General features: G+C 40.9%; 1 protein-coding gene across 2 annotated transcripts; it reads left to right on the forward strand.

Annotated features, from left to right (window-relative positions):
- Positions 1-1,715: 1,715 nt before the first annotated feature.
- ENTREP1 (endosomal transmembrane epsin interactor 1) lies at positions 1,716-27,978 on the forward strand. 2 transcript variants are annotated; one of them, XM_053466527.1, is made up of 11 exons: positions 1,721-2,351; positions 8,459-8,515; positions 11,517-11,627; positions 20,297-20,425; positions 21,421-21,528; positions 22,290-22,423; positions 23,114-23,243; positions 23,717-23,798; positions 25,050-25,196; positions 26,659-26,945; positions 27,296-27,978. In XM_053466527.1, the coding sequence occupies exons 1-11, from the start codon at positions 1,980-1,982 to the stop codon at positions 27,497-27,499; spliced, it is 1,761 nt and encodes a 586-aa protein (XP_053322502.1). In that variant the 5' UTR covers positions 1,721-1,979; the 3' UTR covers positions 27,500-27,978. The 2 variants fall into 2 exon arrangements, with proteins under 2 accessions (XP_053322512.1, XP_053322502.1); XM_053466537.1 differs by lacking the exon at positions 25,050-25,196 and having other exon boundaries at positions 1,716-2,351.

Genomic DNA, 27,978 nt, shown 5'->3' on the forward strand with positions numbered 1-27,978 from the left:
GGGGGGCAGAGTGGCAGCATATCTCGGGGGGGGGGGACGGAGTGGCAGCATATCTGGGGGGGCAGTGGCAGCATATCTTGGGGGGGGGACAGAGTGGCAGCATGTCTATTAAAAAAAATGTTCTTTAAAAAAGCACCACACTTTTAGGGTGCGGCCTATATATGGGGGCGGCCTATATCCGAGCCAATACGGTATATATATATATATATTTGTTGTTTTTTTAGGTAAGCCTCTTAGATATGTCACAGAGCTCTGAAAATTAATGTGGAGGAGCACATCAAGCTACACTGGAGAGGCAGCAAGTGCCCAGTGGGCTGGTTCTTGATGGTGTCTCCCATGTACCTTTATTGCTGCTCACGCAGCTGTTCTTCTCCTTTAGTGTAAGGCTACCAGCTGGTGCCACAGAGACCTTTGGTGCTACCCCTCTGCGGTCACCATCCTCACTTCTGGTTTGGCACAGTCCCCCATAGTGTCGCCAAATTAAAAAACAAAAACATCATAAACACCTTAGACACACCTGAGTAATACCTACATCCTGGACTGTTAGGTGTGCCTTTAAAACTACCTGTGAAGGGTTGCAGTTTGGGGGGACATCACACTTTTCTCATTGCAACCCACGTCATGAGACATCAGCAATCCGTAAGAAATGGCAACCAAATGTCTACTATGATGACTGGTACCTGTGTTCCAAACAAAAACATCCCTGGCCATTGGTAACCTTTCACAAAAATCAATGTACAGCAGGAGGATGGAGATGATTACCCATCTCCAGAAAGATATTGACACATTGGAGAGAGTCCAGAGTAAATCTTATCAGGGAAGACTGAGGGATCCCAATATGTAAAACTTGGGAAAAAGAAGAGAGAAGGGAGATGTGATAGAAACATTTAAATACCTAAAAGGATTTAACGAAGTACAGGAGGGAAGATAATTTCATAGGAGGATAAATGTTAGAACAAGGGGCCATAATCTAAAACTTGAGGATCTCTAAAACTTTAGAGGTAACGTCAAGGGTCAAGACCCCACTCCCGCGACCCAGAGAACCAGTGCTTCACCCCATGTTCCCTGGGTCAAACCCTGAGAGTTACTAGGTATGACAATAAAAGAATGCATTGTATAGGCATTACACTATCCCGAATCTCAGGCCAATTAATGTCTTCATGAGTCTTTACATCAAGAAGAACGGGCCAAATGGTTCTGATCCCCCATCATTTATTTATTTATTTTTTGTCTCCACGTGGATCGTCACTTTAAACTCTTGAAATTTCAGAAATAGGACAACTGTATTGTTTGCGTGCTCCACGGTCAACCTGTTTTAAGCTGACCTTATGTCTCAATGTATCCGGTAGGAGAAATAAAGTCAAGCAGGGTCAGGCCTTCTTCTATTAACTTGCCAAGGGGAGGTAATGTGTTCTAACCCTCAAGGGGATTTTAGGAAAAAGTAGAAATCACAGCTTTTGTTGGGTAAAGTGTCATAAAAGCGTAGATTTCCAGGTTCTATTATTAGGATATGTAAGTGTAAGGGGAAGGGGAGGGGGAGCGAGTGCTGCTTCTCAAACACCCACCCAGTTTGTCCCACTGCCAAAAATGTGAAAGTGAAACGCTGCTCAGCCTGTGCCTGCAGCTCCCTCCCTGCTAATCACTGGAGTTATTTTAAAACTTCCAGCTCGGATAACCCCTTGGAAACAACACTTTTTTGCAGACAGGGAAAGGGGGTGGGGATCGGACAGAAAGAAAGAGACAAGAACCACATGGAAGGAAAAACACTTGAGGAAGTCAAGGTTGCAGAGAAGATCCCGAGGAGGCAGGGGACGGTGGGAAGGGGAGGGCACCAGAGGAGCCTGGGGGTCAAAGAGGTGAAGATGGTTGAGTACAATGCACGGGGCCGGCAGGTCGAGGAGGTACTGCGCTGTGCATTATCTGCCTGATCGGGTTTCTCCTTCCATCCCTGGTGTTGCTGCTCTCCCCCCTCCCCAGTGATGTCTCTGCCTGTGCTGCTCCCTGGCTCCTGCTGCCCCAGGACCGGACTGGCGTCCTCCATGAGTAATGCAGCATCCAATTCCTCTCCGGGAGGAGATCCATCTCAGCACCGGCCTCGCAGGACTCGCGGGGGTCTGCAGGGCCCCCCTCGGTGTGCAGCCTCCTTTGGACTGTGTCCCCCACCTCCGCCACCCTTGTCCTCCAGGCGGAGGGCCGGATCCGGGATCATGATGCCGGGAAGACCCTTGCTCTCCCTGGGTTTGCTGCAGCTCATTCTGGGCTGCTGCACGGTGGCTCTTAGCTTTGGGGCGCTGTCACTCAGCAAGTCCCCCCAGGTGAGGAGCTCGTGTCCCTTCTGGGCTGGATCGTCGGTGAGTACCTGTGCGAGTGAACTACTACTCTCAGCATGCTCATCAAACTAACATGGGAGTAAATGAATCAGTAGCTAGGTGGGTGAGATGAGAGGACCCATTCAATCCATCTGAATGGTTGCATAAACCCAAGTGTGCACCTTACCTTCCTTAAGCAATTCTTCACAGGTGGAGAAGTAATGAGGTCATCATCTAAAAGTGGAGGGTCAGATGTTTAGATGTAATGTAAGGACGTTTTGCTTTACTGAGAGGGTGGTAGATAAGTGGAACAGGTTACCATCAGAAGTGGTAGAGGCGAATACAGTGAGGAGATTTAAACATGTATGGGATAGTGTGTTTGCAGTATTGGATCCTTAAAGTGATCAATTCCCATAAAATTTGAACACCTCTAATTAATGCACAGCGGTGTTTAAATATTTATTTGTTTATTCCTCAGTTGTTTATGTTTCAGCAAGTTAAAAACTTATGTTTTGAAAATTTGCCACAATTTGGGATACCCCAGCTTGAGCTCAGGGCTCCCAATTATAATTAAGCTACTTGTTTTCAGGCAAGGATACATAGAATTCCTGGCCTGTTTGTGCCATTCGAGGCCAGCCCTGTTTTAGAGGATAATAGTACTTCCCCTTTAAACTGGGACATTTATAACTATGCATCATGCAGGGTTGCAGTGGTTTTGCACAGACCTGTACTGGGAAATGTCTCTGACCCGATGGATTTTTTTTAAAATGTATTTTTGAGTAGTTTTTGTATAATTTGTTTTACATGCTTATTCGGTTATGCTGGGAAATCAAACTATTATTATTCTACTATCTGAATAGAATTCCTTAAAATAGAAAAAAATCCCGGTTTTATGAATGTTACAGGTCAACTATAAAAAAACGAAAAGAACAAATAGAAAATTCTTCTAAAATTCCACTTTTCACAGAAAACACAAAGAAGAGACAAGTATTTTGGTCTAAAATTTCAAGGGGGTATTAATAGACGTTAATCACAAACAAATGATTGAAATCCTTTCATGCAAAACTTTATGACCAGGCCCCCATCCTATAGAGGCGACCTATATGACTCGCTAGGACGCTAGCTGGTGGGGGTGATGACATCAGAGTTTTTGGTTTGGTATTTTGCTGTTTTTAAGGTGCATGAGGGGGCAGATACGTTATTAGCATTACATGCTTTAAGGCATGGCCCTGCTTATTGGCTTAACTGGCTAGGAGAGCAGTTGCCCCAGGACCACCCTGGTTTATAGGTTTCGGGCCACTGCCTGAAGCTTTATTGTAAGTTTTACTTGCAATTTAAGATATACCCACCAGGGCCTTTAGCAATGACTGTATCCTTTCTATGCTCCCTTTATGATTATTTATACAGCGTGGATGGTACACATTGCTTTGTGTCGGGTTATTACTGGGCCACCTGGCTGGAATTGGCCCTCCGGCTGGATGTTGCCTGGTTGCTGCTGTTAAAGTGCCGGGCTTATCAAAGCTACCTCTCCACATCAGATACTGAAATGAATCTAAAGGTTACCCTATACTTGTTAATAAAAGAGGGAAAAAACTCACATATGTATAATAAACACAGAAATAAGATGCCCTTCATAAAGTACCCATTCCATATTACCATGGGGTTAACCACAAAGCTCACAAGTCCTACCTGGGAAAGTGAAGGAGTGGACCGCCATGAGCCATGCAGACCTTATAAACTTGTGAGCAGGGTCCTCTTTACCTAATGTGCCGGTTTGTCTTAGTCCGTCAGTTCTAGTTTTGTCAGACCCATTCAATGTATGCACTGTAAGAAGTGCTGAGTAAACTGTTTGTGCTATATAAATAAGCAACAACAATAATAATGTCATCCATGCTCACTGCTGCCATCAGTGGGGCAAAGGTGTCAGAATGGAGGTGCCAAATGGCGGCCTAGAAGAGTCTTAATCTGACTCTAACCATTATTTTCTGTGTTTGTTGTTGTGTGTATAGTTGTATATTGTAGGCTGATTTGAGAAGGGTCCTTACATTTTATGGATTGGGATTTGACGTGTCTTAAAAACACACTTTTGATGCAGTCTATGAAGGCATGTGGCACAAGGGCCCGTTCAGCAGCAGCAGATTGGGGGGCCTGATCACCTGGTTTTGAGACAGGGCACCACCACCCACCATGGACCCACCATCCTAGGTCAGACCTAGTCGGCATAAGCCGGAATACACAATTGAATGACTTTTCTATATATATTATGAACATGTCTATTGGAAGGATTATCTCAAGAGAGCTATTGTCCCCCTGCTGTGAAGTGTACTGAATGAAGTATATGAAGTATGAAAGGAAGGCTACTGTTTAAGCAAATAAGCTATAATGGCTTCATATTTAATTTGTGCCTTTAAGTGTAGTCTAGCAAGCTAATAGTGCAAACAGAATAAAAACAGTTTATATTTTGTTAACTTATGCTTCTTGATGTATTATAACTAGTCCCTGATGAAGTCAACATATGACGAAACGCGTTGGACTTAGTTTCTTAAAACATTAAGCATTTTTAATGGGCTATTTTAAATAAAGAACTTTTGGAAGATACCCTGCCTGCCTACCATCCGTTTGTATCCAGCAGATGACCGGTTTTTAAAACTTTGAGGTGGTTTTAAAAAGTTCCAGTAAATCTTCAGGATTCCTAAGATACAGGCTATCTTTAAGGCGCAGTTCCTACTACAATCTTGTGAGTGTGGCACAACTAGTGGGGGCTGTTTTAAACCTTTTAAACGTTATTGCACCATTTGTGGTTTTTATTCTCTTTACAGAGTATTTTTAAAGCTGTATCCCCAGAATTTGTTCTGTTTTATCCATATACCTGTTATAAGGGGCTTTTTGAAGGAAGAGTCCTTGGGGAAGCTACCACATATGTGTTCCGAGGAATGAATAGAGGGTTAAAAAGCTAAGTACCCTGTTTTTATATTTTTTCATTCTTGTAGAACACAGTTACAACTGTATTGTAATAGTGCAAACATCCTCGTGACTTCATGGGTAAACTGAATCAAGTGTATACCTAGCGACTCCCCACAGCCAGGTTCAACATTTTCCCGAGAAGTGATCTATCCATGGAGACTAAAGCCTGTTACAGAGCTTATGGCTTTTTCGGCTACAAAAAAAGGGTATGGTGGGGAAAGGTGCAAAAGCATAGTATCATATCAAAGTGACATGGACATGACCTCATTCATTACGACTGTGCTGATTAAATCCTTTAATCTGTATAATTTCATTAGTCAGACGGACCCTCTGGGTAATTAAGACTGAGTCATTCTATTGTTTACAACAAGACAAACAATGTGATTAAGGAGTCAACATTGGGCTATGGTAACGAAGCTAAAACACATTCGTATGACAGATATGCAGCTGCCTGAACATATTATATTTTGTAAAAACTAGAACACACGATCTTGTTGTTTTTGAATGTGATTAAAAATAGACAATTAGAATAGTTGCTGGAATTTCTGGTAATTGATGCATTATGTTCATTGATTGCTGTCTTTAAATAAGGTTTACTGCCGTTTCTGAAGCAATAAACGTGAGAAGTTCTGGGAAAGGCTTCCTTTCATCGTATATTACTTCTAGTATTTATTTTATGGCAGTCTTTATGAAGAATGCCTATTCATGGATTTTCTCAACAATATGTTTAAGATCTATATTATGTCATTAACATTTGTAAACAGATATCTGTTAATGATATTTATTGTCACGTTGAACTTAGTTGCTTTAAGAGAGCTTGTAGAAAGGGAATTTTAGGTATTCTTGAGGGCTTGTTATTATCCAGTGACACTTAGTACAAAGGGGATGGCTTCTACCAAAGCAGTATGGTTTCCAAAATTAGATTGTATTTACATTGACCTAAAGCTTAGCAAGAGTCAAGTGCAGGACTGATCGAGTAAACGCTGTCAGCAGTTTCACTCCACCATTTACCCAGGACTTTGTTTCCCAAGTTGAGTCTCCACTGCCTTGCGTAGGGACATGGCTCAGAAGCTGAACTGGTTCTCTTGAAAAAAAGTTTTTCCTTATTGAAGCTACTTTAGGAGAGCTTTTAGAAAGACAATATTAGATGTTCTGGAGGACTGACTGCATTTACGGTGGCCCTGGTTATCTTTGAAGAACCCCTAAAGCAGTGTTAGTCAGGAATGGAATGTTGAACTACAACCATGTTTTAAAATAGCTAAGAATGTTACTTTAGCAGTGCTTATAATTTATTATTTAGATTTGCACAGGTTGTCCGAGAACAAGGTAGAGGAACTCACTACTAGGGTCACCTTTTCTGTAGCTTCTCAGCTCATAGACAATGATAACCTTGTGGAAACTCATAGGTTTGGTAATTTTTTCCAGAAAACTGTAAACCTGCTTTGGAGATTTTCTTTTTTTTCTTTTTTTTTTTTTTTTTTTAATATTTATTTGAGAGCAAGCTAAAATGACTTATACAAATATTACAAATAGCTCACATTTCTGAGCCTAAATGCAATAGCAATATATCAGCCATAAATATTATTTTACAAATTACAAAATTACAAAACCCCCCACCCCCCACAGGCAAGGTCTGGGGAGAAAAACAAAAAAAAACAAAACTCCAAAGCAGGCTTACAGTTTTCTGGAAAAAATTAGAATTACTAAATCAATCCTAGATGCAGTTTGATACGTGGCGGAATAACATGAATATCTTTGGGAATAAGGATTCATTAACCGCCATGGATCATTCCATCCAAATTCTTGAATTATTCTCAACAATGGGGACTGATTATTTACATTAAGGTGACATTTATTAACCACCCGCACCATATCCTTCTCGGGGTCCAAAATACAGTTGAAGTCCCCAAACAAAAATAGCGGAAGATGTTCATTGCCTCGAATAAATAGTATTAAACTATTAATTGGATGCGGGGAAAAGGGAGATTTTCTAATAACCATGATGAGTATTAATAGAGTAGCCCGAGTGCAAAGTGCTACATAAGGAACAATCAGCAGAAACATTTTTATGGTTTTTGCTCCTACTTTTACTTTAATAGCTACATTGCACCGCATAACTCCTCTTTAGCATGATCAAGACATAATGTAGCTTCTTAATAAAGATATCTCACTGCGTCCAGCTTTGCACAATCTGAAGTATAGTTTGGTTGGTGATTGAATGTATTTTGTTGCATATATTCGTTGTTGAGTTGGTCTGACCCTGGCCCCTTTTAGAAGCTAGCCGAGGGAGTATTCACTGACTTGAGTTGCGCATTCTGCCAGTGGTGAAAAAGGTTGATCAATACTCTCATCTTTCAGCCAGGAAGGGATTATTGCAGAGGCAATTGAATGCTTTTTACAAAGTAATGGAATCTGCATGATTTCAGGAAGTGGTAAGAACTATCCATACCCAAATACCCATCGACTAATCAAATTCTCTCTGGAATGGTCACGTGCAGTGATATGTTATTTTCAGTTTAGTATATTATGAATTTCAATATGGCGGTTAGTTTCCACTTCCCTTAGGTCAGGGGTAGGCAACCTTCGGCTCTCTAGGTGTTGTGGACTACATTTCCCATAATGCTCTTACAGTCATAATGCTGGCAAAGCATCAAGGGAGATGTAGTCCAAGTACATTTTAATATAATTCACAATAAAATGGAGCATGGCGTTTTTGTCCGATGGGGGTTAACAGATTATGTTAAATAATATCTTAAACTATTTCAAATCCATTTCATTCTAAGCCTGATGGATTGATGCTTTTATGATTTTTTTTCTCAAGTCTTAATCTTCTGGAAGATGCTTCCAATAAACATTTTTTATTTATGGGGTATGAGTCAGATCTAAGGAGTTTATGTTATGGATGGGCCAGCACAGACACTCTGGGACTGCAAGCTTTAACTAACCCCAAGGACTTTGCTAACTCATCTAATGTAGAAAAAACATACAATACTGTTTGATTTTCCGGTAGTAAAGGCTTACCATACCTTGTAGAACGTATAGTTAATTTAAGCATTGTAGTGTTTATTAACTGAAGCTCACTATTTTAAAGTATATCCTATGTACTGTGACACAAGAAAGAACAACCTCTCTAAAATGAGTTTTGTATAATGGCATGTTAATTTTTCTTCTGGTTTATATGGCAGGTAATTCTATCCGGAATAATTGGACTGACCACGTGGAAGAGACCTATGGTTCTTCTAGTAAGTAAAGCTACCTATTAAGGTATTTTGTTGTACAAGATTCACTTACGGTATGTAATGGGTTAAATGACTGCCTTCCCAATGTTGTTGTTTCTCCCTATCCACACAATTAAGAACCTTCTATCTTTCCGTGGCAACCTGGAAGACATAGAAATAATGATTTTTGTTTTTATATTACAAATTTTATTTAACCCCTTAAGGACAATGGGCGGTCCCTAAACCCATTGAAAACAATGCATTTTGAGCCTGTACATGTATGGGCTTTGTCATTAAGGAGTTAACAGAGCATGATAAGAATATACAGATCCTACTAATAATACATAGAACCTCTTTATCAATTAAGAATCTCTCGGGTTTATACCCTAAAGCAGGTATATGCAAGTGAGCTTGTAGTTTTAACCCTCTGACTTCGCCATGTATTACAAAGAGCCGACATAAAAGGGTTTCCCTGCAAGAAGAGCTCTGCTGGCATGTTGCGTAGTTCCGTTGGCGAGGTTACTTTCAGCAAGTATCTCTCTGATTCATTCTGCATTGTACAGGGCCATCTAAGGCAGGGAAATCTGTGTGGTTGGCCCATTGTGCATGTTAATGAAAACCCTTTTGTGTATATTTTAAGATATTATATATGTCAAGTAAGGCTGACATTCTAGTTTTTAACTGAGCAGGGTTTATTTACAGTTCATCAGCCTATGTTTTAAAATACCGGTAATCTATAGTTAATGTTATAGAATGCTATCAAACATTAAGTCAGCAAATGTTATTTCCCTATTCTTCAAGGTTGTTTGCATTTACTGGGTGTTTGTTATGTATTCCCATAGCTGTATTATAACTTGGCTTCCTGTACTTCCATTTGTAATAGCTTATAGTTTATGTTTTAGCAATGGCAATCTTACATTAAAGCTGTGTGAGTTTGTGTTGCCTTCCTTAATGCAAACTCATGGCTTGTTATCCATTACGTCCCTGTCAACACACAAATATGTACACTCATTGGCCACTTTATTAGGTACACCTTGCTAGTACCAGGTTGGACTCTCTTTTGCCTTCAGAACTGCCTTCATTCTTCGTGGCATACTTTCTACAAGGTGCTGAAAACATTCCTCAGATTTTACTCCATATGGACATGATGGCATCACGCAGTTGCTGCAGATTTGTCGGCTGCACATCCGTAATGCCAATCTCCCATTCCAACACATCCCAAAGGTGCTCTATTGGATTGAGATCTGGTGAGTGTGGAGGCCATTGGAGTACAGTGAACTCGTTGTCATGTTCAAGAAACCAGTTTGAGATTATTTGAGCTTTGTGACATGGTGCATTATCCAGCTGGAAGTAACCATCAGAAGATGGGTACACTGTGGTCTTAAAGGGATGGACATGTCAGCAACAATACTCAGGCAGGCTGTTACGTTTAAACGATACTCAATTGGTACTAAGGGGCCCAAAGTGTGCCAAGAAAATGTCCTCCACGTGATTACATCACCGGCCTGAACCGTTGATACAAGGCAGGATGGATCCATGCTTTCATGTTGTTTATGCAAAAGTCTGACCCTGCCATCTGAATGTCGCAGCTGGAATAGAGACTCATCAGACCAGGCAACCTTCTTCGAGTCTTCCATTGTCCAATTTTGGTGAGTCTGTGCAAATTGTAGCCTCAGTTTCCTGTTCTTAACTGACACGAGTGGCACTCAGTGTGGTCTTCTGCTGCTGTAGTCCATCTGCTTCAAGGTTCAACATGTTGTACGTTCAGAGATGGTATTCTGCATACTTTGGCTGTAACGAGTGATATCATTTTATTTACTGTTGCCTTTCTGTCATCTCCAACCAGTCTGCCCATTTCTCCTCTGACATCAACAAGGCATTTTTGTCCACACAACTGCCGCTCACTGGATATTTTCTCTTTTTCAGACCATTCTCTGTAAACCCTAGAGATGGTTGACCGTGAAAATCCTAGTAGATCAGCAGTTTCTGAAATACTCGGATCAGCCCCTCTGGCACCAACAACCATGCCACGTTCAAAGTCACTTAAATCCCCTTTCTTCCCCATCCTGGTGCTCGGTTTGAACTTCAGCAAGTTGTCTTTACCACGTCTACATGCCTAAATGCATTGAGTTGCTGCCATGTGATTGGCTGATTAGCTATTTGTGTTAACAAGTAATTGAACAGGTGTACCTCATAAAGTGGCCAGTGAATGTATGTTGCCATATAGCGCTAGCACACTTATAGAGGAGGAGAAGTAATATAACTTCAGCATACCTGGGAATGCGCGTTAGTGGCCCTGGGTGTCATAAATGATTTTAAGGTCTTTACGGCAGCTCTTTATTCTGTATAGATTCTCAGCCACCAGTATTCTATGGAGCTGCAATGCGGGGTTGCTCTGGAAGATACCCAGATATGAACATCAGGACAAGAGATTCATTTATATTCTAAGTTTGCCACAGACACCAGTTTCCACAATAAATATTTTGGGTTTTTTTGTTTTTTAAACCCCTCCAATCCTACTACACAATTATTTTGTGTGTATTAGTGTAGCGGTGATATAAAATCTACCATAGTGACAGAACAAGCCAATTTCTGGGTGTAGTTGAGTACTCCCAGCATATAAAGTTCATTGTGTTCTCTGCTGTACCTTTTTTCTGGTAGATTAGACCTGAAGTAGTAGATGCAGTAATTATTAGGTATATATTCAAATTTGTGTAGCAAGAGGAGTAACTATAATACATTTTTTACTCTCCGGGTAATGTTGGGCAACGGTGATCCACACATTTCGCTATAGATGACCATGGAGATAAATGTTTTTTTCTTCTGCATAAAGGGCTGGGTTGTCTTTACATAATGCATATTTAAATGTGTGAGATCTCACTTTTTGTTTTCTTTATTTCTTTCAATAAAACTTATACTTTTTACCTTCCCCATTATTCTTCTTGCAATTAAATCATTCTTAGCATCCCATCTGGTGCTTTATTTTCAGATCATCAACATCTAAATGTTATTTTTCTTGTCTAAGGTAAACCTGTTTGTTATGTTGTCCGTGGTCTGTGTCCTGCTGAACCTGGCTGGATTCATCTTGGGATGTCAAGGAGCTCAGTTTGTTTCCAGTGTTCCCAGCTGTCAGCTGGTAAGTGAACTATTAAGTCATTATGATATGGTACCGCTCATCAGCAATGAAGAGGGGCATGGATAATGATGAAAAGGGTATAGCCATCTCCCTTTCATCCTTTTGTTCTTGCTCTGTGCTGCTGAATTCTTCAATCTCTTTCATGTTATGTGGGAGTGGTATTACTAACATACCTGTAGATCTAGAGGAAAAGTCCAATAATATGCGCCTCTTGTGGGATATTCCTACAATTCATTGTTCCCTTAATCCCGTGTGTTGTACAGAGTGCCACAAGACAAATTGACATATTTATACTTTTGCAATGAGAGCCACAAATCAAGGGGTGGCTCTGGATATTTAGGCTTTATGTTTATTAAGTTGGTGACACTTTGTATATGGTGATTCATGGATTTTTATCAGGTAAGCATAATATATAATATTTTGTGTAGTGCCACATTGCGTTGTGGTACTTGATATTTCATTGGATGTTTATGGGGAAGTAGGATATGACATTGGACTGCTGTACACTGCTGTACATTTGTCCAATAAGTGCTCTAGTTAGTTGTCTTTGTAGAACGGACCATGATCTACTGCTATGAACCTCTGTGGTACTCTATAACACATTACACACTGATCCACTAAGACAACAAAATGAGGATTTCATTCCATCTCGTAACTTGCCTCACCAGATCTAGTCAAACATGGGCTCACATTGAACATTTTTAATTTCTTCAAAGCATCTCAATTGCTTAATTGAGATGCCAGCTTAAGGAACTTGAGGGCCCTGAGGCAATTAGACAGGAAGTGATGTCATTTCTGTGCGCTCAGCGTGGTGAGGGACCCACAGGCTTCATCCTGTAAGTACTTTGGCCTATAGCTCCCTCACTGTGTGTAAAATGACTTAACTTCCCGGTGCGCAGTGTCAAAGATGGAGCCACGTGCCGTATCCTGTAAGTACTGTGGCCTGTAGCTCCTTTCTGTGTTGCGCGCATGGAAATCGTGTCACTTCATGGCACAAACCTCCACCGGCTGCTGGAGAGGAGGATCCAGGTCCCCTGCAGCGCTGCGTGGGATCTGGATCTAAGTCTTGTAGTCAGACCTCTATTTGAGGTCTGATTTAGAATACTACCTCGAATGTAAGGCGATGGTTATTTTGCAGAGCAGTGCTCTGTAGAAACCTTGTCTTATAATCGAGCAAATACGGTATTTGCCACATCCTGTACATACTGAGGGGTATGGGCCCCTCACAGTGCTGGGGCCCTGGAGCAATTGTTTACTGTGCTGCATGGCTAATCTGGCCCAGGACTGCCTTTGTGTTGTGTCACCACCAGTGTTTATTTGGTAAAGCTGTAGGATAACTACAGCTTTACCAAATAAACACTGGTGGTGAATCGTAGACAGTAAAACTGCTGTTGTTGTATCAACCAGTGTAATGTTTCTGCTGGTTGCACAACTTTACTTCAGACTGTCTCCTTATACATAACCCCCCATTGTGTTTCATATAAAATTGTCCGAAGTTCCCCATGGATCATGGGGCAGATGACCACACACCCTTCTGCATTGTGGTTTGGCATCAGGCTCAGGCACGAAAATTTAATATTTCCTGTGGACGTTGAACAAGGGCTGTTTACATTTTTTGAAGCTAGGATGCCAGCAACCATGCAGAAGGATTAAACGTAAGGGTACGACTGAAATATTTTCTACATACTGCGACAGGCCTCCCTTTTCCTTGGGATTTTTGTCAAGGATCTCTGTTGTTACCACAGTCTTCTAGGGTAAATGAAGCCCAGGATACATCCAGCTCAGTATCAATGTTTATTTTACAGGAAGAAACAGCAGCAGTTATAAGCAGCACAGGATTACGGTCTTTGCTTGAGCACTGACTTAGTATAAAAGAGCTCCAAACAGTCACCTTCCAACAAGTCACAAGTTTCCATCAAATGGCTTTTCAGAGAGAAACCACACTCCTCAGTTCCTCAGCTCTCCCAGCTGGAATAACAATGGCCTCTTCCTGAATCAGGCTCAGTTCCTTTTACCCTCTGCCTGCTAATTAATCAACCCCAGGTGAGCTGCTACTTAGTCCACACCTGTGGAGCTCCTGTCCAGAATGCAGACTCTGGACAGCAATTAGTGCTGTTGGAGCACTGGCCCACCCTGCTCTTCCAGATGCTCCGCCCCAGGGACCCTTACCATGTTTTGCAAACTGCCAGTAATGCAGTTTGTAGTCAAACAACATCTTTCCCTGGGACTTCAATTTTACACATAAGGACAGACAAAGTTAGCCAGAGTAGGGCGTATATACCGCCCATCCACTATTGTACCGGCCTTTCTGTCACATATCCTCCCCCCCAGCTCATTCCTACAGGGGTGAGCGACCATGGATATCAAGGAGTGTACCCTGGAGAGCCCGTCCGCATTTCCTTGTTTAAGACCTGCTCTGTGTTCCACAGTAAAATTGAAGGGTTGTAAACTGAGGAACCACCTGGTTACCCTTGCATTTGTTTCTTTATTTTGAGACATCCATGTTAGAGGAGCATGGTCGGTAATTAATCTAAATTTCCTCCCCAGAAGATAGTACCTAAGAGCCTCTAAAGCCCACTTAATCGCCAGACACTCCTTCTCTACTATGGAGTAATTCTTTTCTTGTGGGTTTAGTTTTCTGCTCAAATAAAAAACAGGATGTTCTTCACCTTGGTACTCTTGGGAAAGGACAGCCCCCAAGCCAACATCAGAAGCATCAGTTTGTACCATAAATTCTCTAGAAAAGTCTGGAGTTACCAAGACCGGCTGAGCACAGAGAGCTCCTTTTAAAGTACGAAAAGCTTGATCAGCTTCTGGAGACCACTTAACAGAAACCGGGGATCTTGCTTTTGTAAGGTCAGTTAAAGGGGCTGCAATAGTAGCAAAATCACGAATGAACCTTCTATAATAACTAGTTAACCCTAAAAATGCCCTCACTTGCTTTTTTGTGAGTGGTCGAGGCCAGTTTTGTATAGATTCCACTTTTGCCAACTGAGGCTTAACCAACCCTCTCCCTATCGAATAGCCCAAGTACTTTGCCTCTTCAAGGCCAATAGTGCACTTGGCAGGATTGGCAGTTAAGCCAGCAGAGCGAATAGAATTAAGTACAGCTTGAACTTTAGGGAGATGAGATTCCCAGTCTGTACTATGGATAACAACATCATCGAGGTATGCTGCAGCATAACGGACGTGAGGCCTTAGAATCTTATCCATCATCCTCTGAAAAGTGGCAGGGGCCCCATGTAACCCAAATGGTAATACAGTATATTGAAAAAGACCATTTGGTGTTGAAAAAGCAGTTTTTTCTTTTGCCTGTTCAGTGAGTGGGACCTGCCAGTATCCTTTTGTTAAATCTAGGGTCGTCAGGTAACGAGCCTTCCCCAGCCTTTCTATCAATTCATCAACGCGAGGCATCGGATATGTGTCAAATTTTGAAATGCAATTTAACTTACGATAATCATTACAGAATCTTATAGTGCCGTCAGGTTTTGGAACCAGCACAATAGGACTGTTCCATTCACTATGGGATTCTTCAATTACCCCCAGCTTTAACATTTTTTCCACCTCCAAGGTTATAGCTTTCCTCCGAGCTTCGGGAATTCTGTATGGTTTTAAGTTTACCTTTTTCCCGGGTTCTGTTATTACATTATGTTTGATGATACTAGTCCTTCCTGGGACTGCAGAGAAAATGTCCTTGTTTCTCCTGACAAAATCTCTGACTTCTTGTTTCTGATGCCCTGAGAGTGTTTCTGGAATATTTACCTCAGGATCAGGGATGGGAGGCTCTGGGGGCTTCAAAGCGGTTAAGACTTCCCTATCTTTCCAAGGTTTTAACAAATTGATATGATAGAGCTGCTCAGGTTTTCTCCTACCTGGCTGCCTTACTTTATAGTTAACCTCTCCCACCTTTTCAATGATCTCATAGGGGCCATGCCAAGTTGCAAGAAACTTATTCTCCACTGTAGGAACCAACACTAGTACTCTGTCCCCAGGTTGGAATACCCTGATCCTAGAATTACGATTATAGCAATTTTTCTGTGCTTCCTGAGCTTTCTGCATATGTTCTCTGACTACAGGCATGACGGCTGCCATTCGGTCCTGCATCTGTGCTATATGCTCAATCACACTTCGGTAAGGTGTGGTTTCCTGCTCCCATGTCTCTTTAGCTATGTCTAACAATCCACGAGGATGTCTCCCATATAATAACTCAAAGGGTGAGAAGCCAGTGGAGGATTGGGGAACTTCCCTAATGGAGAACATTAGGTATGGTAACAAAAAGTCCCAATTTTTGCCATCAGTGTCTACCACTTTCCGTAACATACTTTTTAGAGTTTTATTAAACCTCTCGACTAAACTGTCAGTCTGGGGATGGTAAACTGAGGTCCTAATATGCTTCACTTGAAGGAATTTGCACAACTCTTTCATGACTTTGGACATAAACGGGGTTCCTTGATCCGTTAGTATCTCTTTAGGAATACCCACTCTACTAAACATTAACATGAGCTCTTTTGCTATATACTTTGCAGACATATTACGTAGGGGAACTGCTTCCGGATAACGAGTTGCATAGTCCATAACAACCAAAATATATTGGTGTCCCCTAGCTGATTTTACCAATGGCCCCACTAAGTCCATAGCAATCCTTTCAAAGGGTATGTCGATTATAGGTAGAGGTATCAGTGGGCTACGAAAAGCCTTGAAAGGGGCTCTGAGTTGGCACTCAGGACAAGAGGAACAATAGTTTGTTACTGCAGCAAATACCCCAGGCCAGTAAAATCGTCTAAGAATTCTCTCTCGTGTTTTTTCTACTCCCAGGTGTCCACCCAAAATGTGGCTATGTCCAAGACTAAGTACGATTTTTCGGAAAGCCTGGGGAACCAATAACTGTTTAGTGGTATCTACACCCTTTCTTTCTACTCTATATATCAGATCATTGATTACTTCAAAGTAGGGATTGGGCAATCTGTTTTCTGGCTGATTAACAACTCCATTTGTGACTTGAATATTATTTCTAGCAGCAACTAATGTAGGATCTTCCCATTGAGCACATTTAAAATTACCCGGACTGACCCCTAACTCTGGGAAATCATCCTCCTTCTCTGTGCTAGTACCAGCCTCCTCTCTGTTTCCAACAGTATTATCCCCTACTAACACAGGTAAAGGGTGGAAAGCTTTACATTTATTTTGTCTCATGTCATCCAGAGCGTCTTCCAAATCAACATCAGAAAAGGGAAACACAGACCCTTCACCAGTTTGACTGCTTCCTAATGAGGTATGGCCTGAGTTTTCTGTGGATCCCCACAGCTGGAGAAAGTTGGGGAAGTCTCGTCCAATCACCACATCATGTGCTAAACTGGGCATTACACCTACTCTATATTTTATATTACCATACTCAGTTTCAATTTGTACCTCAGCAGTGGGATATTCTCGCTTGTCACCGTGTACACAGATAATTCCCATTTTATGTACATGATCTGTTTCTACCTCAGGTATTATCGACTCGGCTACTAAAGTCACCATGCTCCCTGAATCTAGCAGTGCTCTAGACATTTTCCCATTTACATTCACATAACACCAATGAGAATTATCATTATTAGCAGAACCAACACATTGATAAAGAGAACATGGATTTTCCCCCATATTGCATTCCATACGTTCGTCGTTGAGTGGGCAGTCCTTGGCTGTATGACCAACCTCGTTACATTTATAACATTTGATAACATAGTCATATCCCCAATTAGTTCTTTTCCCAGGTTTGTTATGTCTGAATGCGGCTCTGACTCCTGGAATAGCGTCTCTGGTGTCTTGTGCATATACCTGCCGTTCTTCAGTACCCCTTAAATCATGAACAGTCTTACCAGCTTTCCCAGGATCTTGGATCTTCTGATTGCGGGATTGCTCAGTTGAAACAGGACGTGCAAGTTCTCCTGCAGCTACATACCTCTCCACCAAAGCAATTAATTGGTCTGCTGTCTGAGGGTCACTTTGACTAACCCATCTACGCAGAGTGGGAGGCAAGCCCCGCAAAAAACGGTCCATTACTAAGAGTTCCACAATGTGACTAGCTGAGTTGACCTCCGGCTGTAACCACTTCCTGGCCAGATGTATTAGGTCAAACATTTGGGATCTTGCAGCTTTGTCAGAGGAATATGACCATGAATGGAACCTTTGTGCACGTACTGCTGAGGTTACTCCAAGCCTTGCCAGGATTTCATCCTTCAACTTGCTGTAGTCACTGGCCTGTGCTGGCTCCAAGTCATAGTAGGCCTTCTGGGGTTCTCCACTCAGGAACGGTGCCAGTATGCTTGCCCACTCAGCTGCCGGCCATCCTTCTCTCGCTGCTGTGCGTTCAAAAGCCAGAAGATATGCCTCAGTGTCATCTACTGCAGTCATCTTTTGAAGATAGTGACTTGCCCGAATCACCTTGGGACCTTGATAGGTCCCTTCAGAGTCCCAGTTCAGTTTTTCAGACAAAGCGTGAATCTCCTGCTGTAGCGCATGGGTAGCGGTTTGCTGTTCCTCACGGGTCACTCTAAATGCCTCCGCTTGTGTCATAACAATCTGCTGTACCAAGGTCTCAGTGCTTTCCTTCTGTGTTTTGGCCATTATCATAGCATTCTCTGCTTGAGCCAGCACCAGCTGCTGTAGGGCTGCACTATTTTCTGCAGCTCTCCTATTAGCTTCCTGCTGTGCAGAAGTAGACTGGATCAGTGCTTTAATAACTTCCTCCATGGTGAGCTGTAAATGGCTTCTACCCACAGACTTACGTGGATGCCCGCAATCTCCACCATATGCGACAGGCCTCCCTTTTCCTTGGGATTTTTGTCAAGGATCTCGGTTGTTACCACAGTCTTCTAGGGTAAATGAAGCCCAGGATACATCCAGCTCAGTATCAATGTTTATTTTACAGGAAGAAACAGCAGCAGTTATAAGCAGCACAGGATTACAGTCTTTGCTTGAGCACTGACTTAGTATAAAAGAGCTCCAAACAGTCACCTTCCAACAAGTCACAAGTTTCCATCAAATGGCTTTTCAGAGAGAAACCACACTCCTCAGTTCCTCAGCTCTCCCAGCTGGAATAACAATGGCCTCTTCCTGAATCAGGCTCAGTTCCTTTTACCCTCTGCCTGCTAATTAATCAACCCCAGGTGAGCTGCTACTTAGTCCACACCTGTGGAGCTCCTGTCCAGAATGCAGACTCTGGACAGCAATTAGTGCTGTTGGAGCACTGGCCCACCCTGCTCTTCCAGATGCTCCGCCCCAGGGACCCTTACCATGTTTTGCAAACTGCCAGTAATGCAGTTTGTAGTCAAACAACATCTTTCCCTGGGACTTCAATTTTACACATAAGGACAGACAAAGTTAGCCAGAGTAGGGCGTATATACCGCCCATCCACTATTGTACCGGCCTTTCTGTCACAATACATTTATTCGATGTACGCAATAGTCGATGTACGCAATAGTCTTCTAGTTACATCAGAAGGGAGCTGGCATAATGCGGAGAATGAATCATGATCAAGCCCTGGGCAGAGGAAAGGAATGAACAAGCATGTTACTGTGCTACACAAGATTTACCTTTATTTTGAACTTAAACATATTTGGCTCATCAGGTTGCATGGTTTCAGACCAACGCCTTTAAATGAGTGTACTAGTTAGAAGACATTAAAAATTTACTTTTATGAAAGAAAGCAACCACAGAACATTTAAAGTGTATTTTTTGAGAGCAATGTTTTACATAATTCTTAGGGCCAATTGTCACATGAATTCTCATTAGAATGTTGTAAAGTTGTAATTAAAGTATGTAGTTGTAGCTGTGTTGCAAGAGAGATAAGTATGTGATTTTATCCCACATTTTTATTGGTTTTATTCATATTATTTTTTTTGGGGGGTGGCAGTTAACAGATAAGTGAACAATAACTGTCTCACGTAGAACAGAAGAGCATGAGATCTATTCGATCAGCAGCACAGATTTTATTCCCTTGGACATATAGGATTATGGGTACATATATTGTGACTCCCTAATACTTTAGTTAGGATCTGGGGTTGCAGCCCTCTTAGGACTAAGTGGCTAGTAGGACCACCTGAGTTCCCATTAGCTTGGGGCTTCTGGGTCCTGGGTAAGGGAGGCTACATGTCCAGGGACCATGTACTTAGCTGGGATAGCTTTCAGGTTTTTGGGGAATAGAACTGTATTTTTCTTTTAAATATGTCATATGTCTAGATAGCCTACTTAAAGCTTGTTGTTTTAAGTAAATATCTCTGTGTGTAATGTTTAATGTACTTATCTTCTATATCCGACTGTGGTTGAAAGTTGGAATTTCCATTTGGTGTTCTTTCCCAAACCCTTTTTATTAAGTATATAAACTGAGCATATGCAAGAACAGTAAATGATATCTTGACTATAAATGTTACAGTTTAAAGAAAATAGGCCCAAGAGAAATATCTGCTGTCTTTTTTTTTTAATATTACTTTATTGTATTGGCTTACATCAAAAGCTCTATTGCCTTTAGAAATTTCAACTAGCTCTGCATTTTTATATTGTAATTTGGTTTAATTTAAATTGGTACTTTATTTAATGTTGGTTTGTAAATTACTATAAACTGTACTAAAGTGAAGTATTCATGGAAAAAAAGTTAAAAAAATTATTAAAGTCATATCAATCCTTACAGGTAGAAATGAATGAAGGGAAAATCTGCATTTGCTGTGAAGAGTCACAATCTAACAAGTGCACGGAGAAGGAGAATGTTCTAAAGCTGTTCCCCGTCCAGTCCTGTAATGCGGTTCATCTCTTGCTGAAGGTACAGAGAAGCGTCTTATTTTTTTGTAAGCAGTTATACTGTATACGGTGCTGTAATACACACTAACATATACAGCCATGAAGCTTTGGTGCAAATGCTCTCATGTGCTGGCCTAAGTAATTTTTAAATCTACTTAGAAGGTGTTCTCGCTAAATGTATATTCTACATTTCTTTGTTTATTCAAACTTTTTTTTGTCAACAATGAGAAGCAGAGATTATAGTGAACGGCGATATGCCACAAGATCTGATTGCGCAATCGCATGTAGCTGGAAGGGTTTCAGTTGCCTTTTGCCATCTTGTTGTACTCTATTGTTAACTTTGGTCAGGGCGACCTAACTGTTGCAGGAGACATAGAAACCAATGAGTGTTTTTGGTAATGTGAAGCTTACCAGGATCCTAGTTCCATGAGCAGAACGTAAGGGTGTGCCAGTGACAAGTGGAGAAACCTGGATTTTAAGTTTTTGCTATACTGCTACCTATAACTTTTTTGGGTGCTCAACATAACCCCTATATATATATTATAGTGTATGGTACACTGCCTGCCTTCAAATATCCTAAAGCTGGAAAACTGTCCATTTTGCAACTACATGATCTGCAGAATATTTCAATGCAGGATATGTGTTCTGCCAAACACTTCTCCCTGCATGTGATATACTCGCCTCCAGTCAGCTCCAGAGCTGCTCAAGCAAAGCTGGTCAGGTCAGGGTCTATCCAGACCCCTATGTGCATGTGTGGAAGATGCTGCCATTGATGTCAATGGATGTACTCTCCTGTGGCCAATCAATGACAAGAATAGTATGATCATGGAGGAGAGGGGGAGCAACGCATATTAAAGCACTCAGAGAGGGTCCCAAGCTCATTAATCTGGCCTTGCATACGGGAGCATGTGTTGTATTACTGTACCTATAGTCAATATGCTTTAAATTAATGTTATTCTTTCTAATATTGCTCTATTCATCATGTCATAAAGTGCACTGATTTTACTTTACCCCCAGAAAGTCTTCTTTGCATTATGCGCTCTGAATGCTCTCACGACGACTGTGTGCCTGGTAGCCGCGGCCCTGCGCTACCTCCAACTGCTGACGGCAAGAAGGCCATGCGCAGTAAGTGAGTCTACAGTACACTGGTGCATGTTTAGTTTAAAATATTATGTCCATGATGACTGTTCTGAGGGCTATTGCCCAGAACCAAATAAAAAAAAAATTTAGGCAAAGCCGTATCTAATAAATTATGTTGTGGTCAACTGACGCTACCTTGTCTGCAGAGCCGTGAGGCATCTACTTTCTGTAAATGTCACAAACCTAGTAAAATATAACCATTTATGCATCATTCTAGCTTAATTGGTAGATGGCGTATACATGAGGAGAAATCCCTCATTCCTAATTCTTTTTAATTAAGCCTCTATGCCATCAACAAAGCGAGGCAAGAGAACAGGAACCGTTGAGTCTTGAGATTAGAGTACTTTTTGGCACCAGCCAGCAAAACATTCAGATAATAGTTTTCTTGTTTCTGCATTGGCTTTGGAAAATGTCCAATCTCCTGTACAGAAATGGTTAAACTCTTCAACCCGACATTTCAAGAGTTTGTTTTTATAGCTTTCTTCAGGTGCAGCAACCATTTCCATAGAGACTAGATTTGGTCTTGGCTATTTTTGGGAAAACCTTTTGAAAATACTTGTCAGAATTGTTCAAGTTTTATAGAAGGACATGATTTAATGTAGCTGAAAAGTGACCAGTCTAGTCAAAATGGCCTTGTAAAGTGCAAGGACTCCTTATCCAGCCCCAGAGCTTCTCACTATCTCTCTAAAAAAAAAAATCCTATTTTGTTTTTTCTACCAAATCATTAGTTTCATTTATTATTCTAGGACGAGTCCCAGGTATCAGCTGAGGAAGCGGAAGAGCAGGATCGTGTACCAGACCCTGAAGATTTTGTCCCACCTGCACCTCCACCTTCATACTTCTCAACCTTTTACTCTTGTACACCGAGGATTGGCCAGAGGTAGATTACTGTAAACCTTATTAAAACGGTAGTGGAATAACGGAATGTAGATATTTTATGTAAATGCTTATGGTATGTGTGTGTATGGTATGATCATAGAGTGTATACTTAGTTTACTAGCTTATTACATGGGTGTAAACTACATTGTAAGTTGCAAACGCTCTACTTCTATTTATACATTCTTTAAGTTTTGTGCATATTATATAGTATGTATTTTATGTATATCCTAGTAATGGTGCTGTGGACTATAATGGCACTTTATAACTCAAGTATAATAATACTGTAGGGTTCTTTGGTGAAGCAGGATTCTTGTTGAAAACTGAGCCTTGCTCGTCATGACTAAGAGGTTTTGCTGCAAAGATCGCTGCAAAGGTCATCCCCAGCTCCTGGTTTCCATCTGAACAGGGTTGGAACTCAGCAGGAAACACGTTTCCTGAAACTACCTCTCAAGCTCTGTTACTCAGCATTGAATTTGGTCAGACCCAGGTTCAAGTTGCACATTATAGGTCCTTGGAGTTAGGCCAGGGTTTTTCCCTGGGTCAGTTTCCTGGTATTTGAGACCCCATGGCCAGTTGGCTGATGGCCACCTACTGTTTGGTACTGTAAAGAGCAAACATTCTAAATGCTGCCGTGTTACTATGGTATCTTAATTGTGCTTAAGTAAATAATGATCATACTACTGTTTTGCAGGGTGATTGGCAATGAAATGATTCCCTTACCACACATTTATGGATCCAGGTTCAAAGGGATTGAAGTGTTTTGTCCCATGGAGCCACCTCCACCATATGAAGCTGTGGTTGGACAAAGCAATTCCCTGGAGGTAACTGGCTCAGCTGATCTTTTAGAGAAAACATGGCCCTCTCTTGGGCTGACCGATTGCACAACATAAAAAAATGCAGAAAATAGTGATAAGTTCCATAGAGTGTTGTCAAGAGCATTCTTTAGCATACACTTGAGTTTATAGAGGAATGCTTACCTGAATAATTATTATAAAAAGTGTCATGCAACCAGACAACTTGGTTAGTGCAACTTCACCATGTGAATTATGTAAAATAACAAAGTGTTCTTGATAGAGAATTATTGCATGGTATAATACAATAAACAGTACATTTCCCTTTACAAACATTACAATATTAAGTCTAAACTGATATGGTCATTAATTTTGTTTAAGTATCAGTGACTCCCTTGTGGGTAGACTTTATTGGGACATTATTTCTATATTTTTATGAGCTTGGTATTATGTGTTAGTCACAATTTTATGACTCATGTGAATGCTGTGTCGTGTGTGTTCAGACACAGGGAACAACACTGCAAATCACAGACTTGGTAGGAGCTGCCTCTAATTCAGATGAGCACAACATGCCCGCCACTCCAGGTAACGTTACTGTTATGCGTCCATACTTGAAACTGAAAGAATGCATTAAAACAGAAACAATCCATACTAAAGGCACCCAAAAATACATGCTGACTTTTACTCCATCCAGTGATCATTTTTTCACTATAGCCTACCATATTGACTACTCTTTCAGTCTTGGGCTGTGTGTTAATAATTTGATTAAAAAAAGGAATATGGCTGAAGAAGAGACCTAGGTAGTCTCGACAGCTATCAATCTGAAGTGTATCATCTTTATCAAGTTTTATTTATTTTTTACTTTTTTGTGGCTAAGCCTTCATTTAAGCTAATAAATTTAAAAGTTGCAGATGTTTACTATTCAATAAAACCCAGAAAATCAATGAACATGGGCTCATAAACCACAGAAGACCATGACTGCATTTTCATGAAATAGCAGTGTGCAGAATAGTGCACAGAGACCCAAAATACTCCATGCCACTGATTAGCTTTAGTTAGCTTGAACTAGAAATAGTAGCTCTCAAGAGTGTTCATTCACAGATATTTTTAATTGTTTGTCTTGTTTCCAATCGTTGTAGGACCATTTGGTGATCCAGGTTGTCCACTCCATCTCTTTGTCTTTTGTCTCAGTGATGGATGTACCTGGTGCTCCATATTGTGGCTGACATCCAGAACTGTATCATTACAACATTAAGCAAAAATGTTTTTCCGTTAAATATCCTGCTGTTTTCAACAAATTACATGAAAAAATACTTCAGATACTAGGAGATGCTATAAGGTTCAAACTATTGTCTCCTACATGGTCATTTGATCAAGATGTAGCTTTCAGAAAAGAGGAGTGCCAATCTTAGTAATCTTCATACGGTTATTAAAGGAAGAAAATGATTTTTTTTTAAAAATACTTTTTCTTGTGTGTTTTTGAAGTTCTCTGTTCTGTTTTTGTAACATCAGGTAATACAGCATGGCCATATACAACAAAGTATGTTGCATTAGAACTTACGGTACATTCCAAGGAAGGGCAGCAAGAAAAAACAAAATAACAAAAAAATATATATAATTCAAATAGCGAAACAAAACTTTGCCCTAATATTCTTCCCAAAGGTTATTATACATATTGCTGTACGAGAGTGTCCCAATAACTGAAAACCAGATCACCAGATCCATGTGCAGTTTGTAATTGTTGTGAGGCCTTTCTTTTGCTTTGAAAAACTTGTGTTGAAAAATCATTAGGCGGTCCTGATGCAAAATGTAACTATTCAAACTCCTTCCTCACAGAAGCTTCCACTTCTTGTAGTATTGATATATTGGTTGAACCTGGCACCAGCGCGCAAACAGACGCTGCAACGGGAAGTGAGGCAAATAATTGTCCACAGCGGAAGAGGTCCCACAGTGATCCCGTCATTCATGATCTTCCTGCAAGGGGTAATGCGTTATAAGGTGCTTGCTATGTACTGTCTGTAGTATCATGGGATATAACTGAAATAGAACTCTTCAACGCCGCGAGGAGAAGGGTTGTAGGCAAACTGGTAGTTGCTGCCCACGACCAATATTCCTATGACCTTTAAACTATCAGTTATGATGTCTGTGGTGGGTCTATATTTGAGTCCCTAGTAGTGTGCAACTTCTATAATGCTTTAGATGTTAGACTTAGGCTTTCCTATAGTTTCTAAAGGGGATATTTCACAAAAATAATGTATTGTTGAGCAGTTAAAATAATGTTATTTTGGTAAATTAATGAAAAGTGGTTTTAATGTAGCAAATTTATAAATTACATCACAATCTGCTTCCTGATTGTATCCTAATTCCACAGGGGACTAAACGTTTATGAAAGCAGACTTATATTGCACTTCATACTGCATGTCTGCCCTTTGAGTTGTCTGCGTTCCTATGGGGTTTGCATGCCTGTGTTTCTCACTTTGGTGTCCTTGTTTGTCCCCATTTACCAGTATCTCCCATTTTCATTCTCTTAGCAGCACATAAGAGGTTTTCTCTGTAGAGAAAGTTTATCTCAAAATAGAAACTAGAACATTACAGACAGCTTACCACAGCTGTTGTGATGTCACCAAAATGTAAATCCTCTAATGTCCTATAATCTCAAGATGGTAAAGAACCGCATATGCTAAGGAGAGTGATGACATTGTTAAACAAATACAAATGAGTTGTAGGAAAAAAATGGCACAATTTACATATAACAAGTTGTGTTGCAAAAACGAAAATCAAGTCCATATTTTGCCCTGTTCAAATTGAGGGACTACCCCTCTATGACTCGCATGCAAAGGGGGGAAGAACAGAAAAACCCAGTGGTTTAAAATTTAATTTATATAAAGACAAAAAAACCCTGATAGGGGGAATTGATTCTCCCTAAAAGAGTAATGCTTATACGCCAACAGCTTATTGCTATAATATAAGTGCTATTCAGTGGAAAAGACGTGGTAGCAGCTTCAGATGTGGTAGCAGCCTCCCTGAATCTCTGATTCCTACAAAGCTGCTGTTAAAAAGAACTAGGGATCCCAGATCACATTCTCAAGTGTTTCCGCAGAAGGAAAATTGAAACGGAATCCTACGCTACCAACTAGTGCAAGCTAAACAAACCTGATGCACGTTTCAACGGCCCGTGAGACCCGGCTTCATGAGGGGTATCAAAGAAACGCACGTCATGTTTGGTGGAATTTTAGCCAGTCATTGCCAGCTTGAAATCCACAGCTCATAAATTATACATTTGAAAAATTCTGACCGATAACTACATGAATTTAAATAAAAAGAGAGGATGAAATATCCTAGTAACACATTGTCTCCAGGTCATCTGATCTCTGACAGAAATTGACCTTTGTTAGGCTCTTAATAATGAACGCTTAACAGAGACACCTTTTTAAAATATTTTTAGGTGCAACGCCAAGCTGCGAAGTGGCCACACAGACTGAAAGGCCAGCACTGGCAACAGTCACCCTAAGACGAGCTTTGAGAGCAAAAGCTGCACGTTGTAGACCTCGATCTCTAGTGGATTACAAATCTTATATTGACACTAAACTCCTGGTGGCACGGTTCCTGGAAGAGCCCTCCTGCAGTATGACCCCTGATATACGGGAACTGGTAGAGAGCATCAAGACTGTTCTAAAGTCTGATGAGGAACACATGGACGAAGCCATTCTCAGTGCCAACTTCCTTGATCAGGTAGTAAAGCTTAAATTCTTAAAGCTTCATTTTACCAGTCTTTTCACTTTAATAGCAACAAAGTTGAACTTGATGGACTTGTATGTTTTTTTAACCTTAATTACTATGTTGTTATAGCCCCTGTTTATATTACCAGGATGTTCCAAAAACCTAGCTCTGAAAGTGGATTTATACTGTGCATTTGAATAATTTTGTTGGACTTCTATTAATTTACACAGAAGCCCCCTCAACATTGGGATTTCAATAAGAGGAAATCAATTGAAATTTACCAATGCTAAATGCATTGTGGCGGCTTGTATTCGATTTTCAGTGTAATTTTAATGCTATCTGCGGCTTTTGTTGGTGTGTAGGTAATGATACCAAACCAGCAGGTCACGCCTGCGGCTCAGAGACTTCCGTGCCGAAGATATCCTGGTCTCCTCCATTTGGAAAGTTGCGGGGACGTAAGCACATTTTGCACTGCAGAGGCTCCCAAAGAGGTGCACAGAAGCAGGAGAACAGCCGGTGGAAGACCTCATAGTCTCATAGGCGTTGTGCGTGAAACTGTATTGTGAGACATGCTGCATTAATGAGTCAAGGGACCTCCCAACGAACTGATATGAACATACACGTTTATGCAATCTTGACAAAGCTACTTTTTTTTTTTTTTTTTACTTTTTTTTTTGTTTTGTTATTGGAAGCAACCAAAGATAAAATAATTGAAAAGGGAGCACCAAGATGTATGTGTGCAACTGAATTTGCTTCCCTTTACCGTGGCTGGGATAGCCACAAACCTAAAACGGTCAAGGATTGCATTTAATATTATAGCCACCAGATCATTGTATTCCTCTTCTTTAGAAGGACATCTAAAGGAGTATAGATAATTTAGAAGAACCTCAGGGTTTCGCAATACTGTGAGATCAGACATCTTGCACTGTAAGTATGAAGCTGCAGCCTTTTCACGGGCATGAGAATGAAATGCTTGTGTTGGAGATGCAGTGCCATTTAGTAACCTGATGTACTGTATTGGGTTGTAATAAAGTGGATACAATCA

The sequence above is a fragment of the Spea bombifrons genome, chromosome 1 (assembly GCF_027358695.1).
Source record: "Spea bombifrons isolate aSpeBom1 chromosome 1, aSpeBom1.2.pri, whole genome shotgun sequence".
Lineage (NCBI taxonomy): Eukaryota > Metazoa > Chordata > Amphibia > Anura > Pelobatidae > Spea > Spea bombifrons.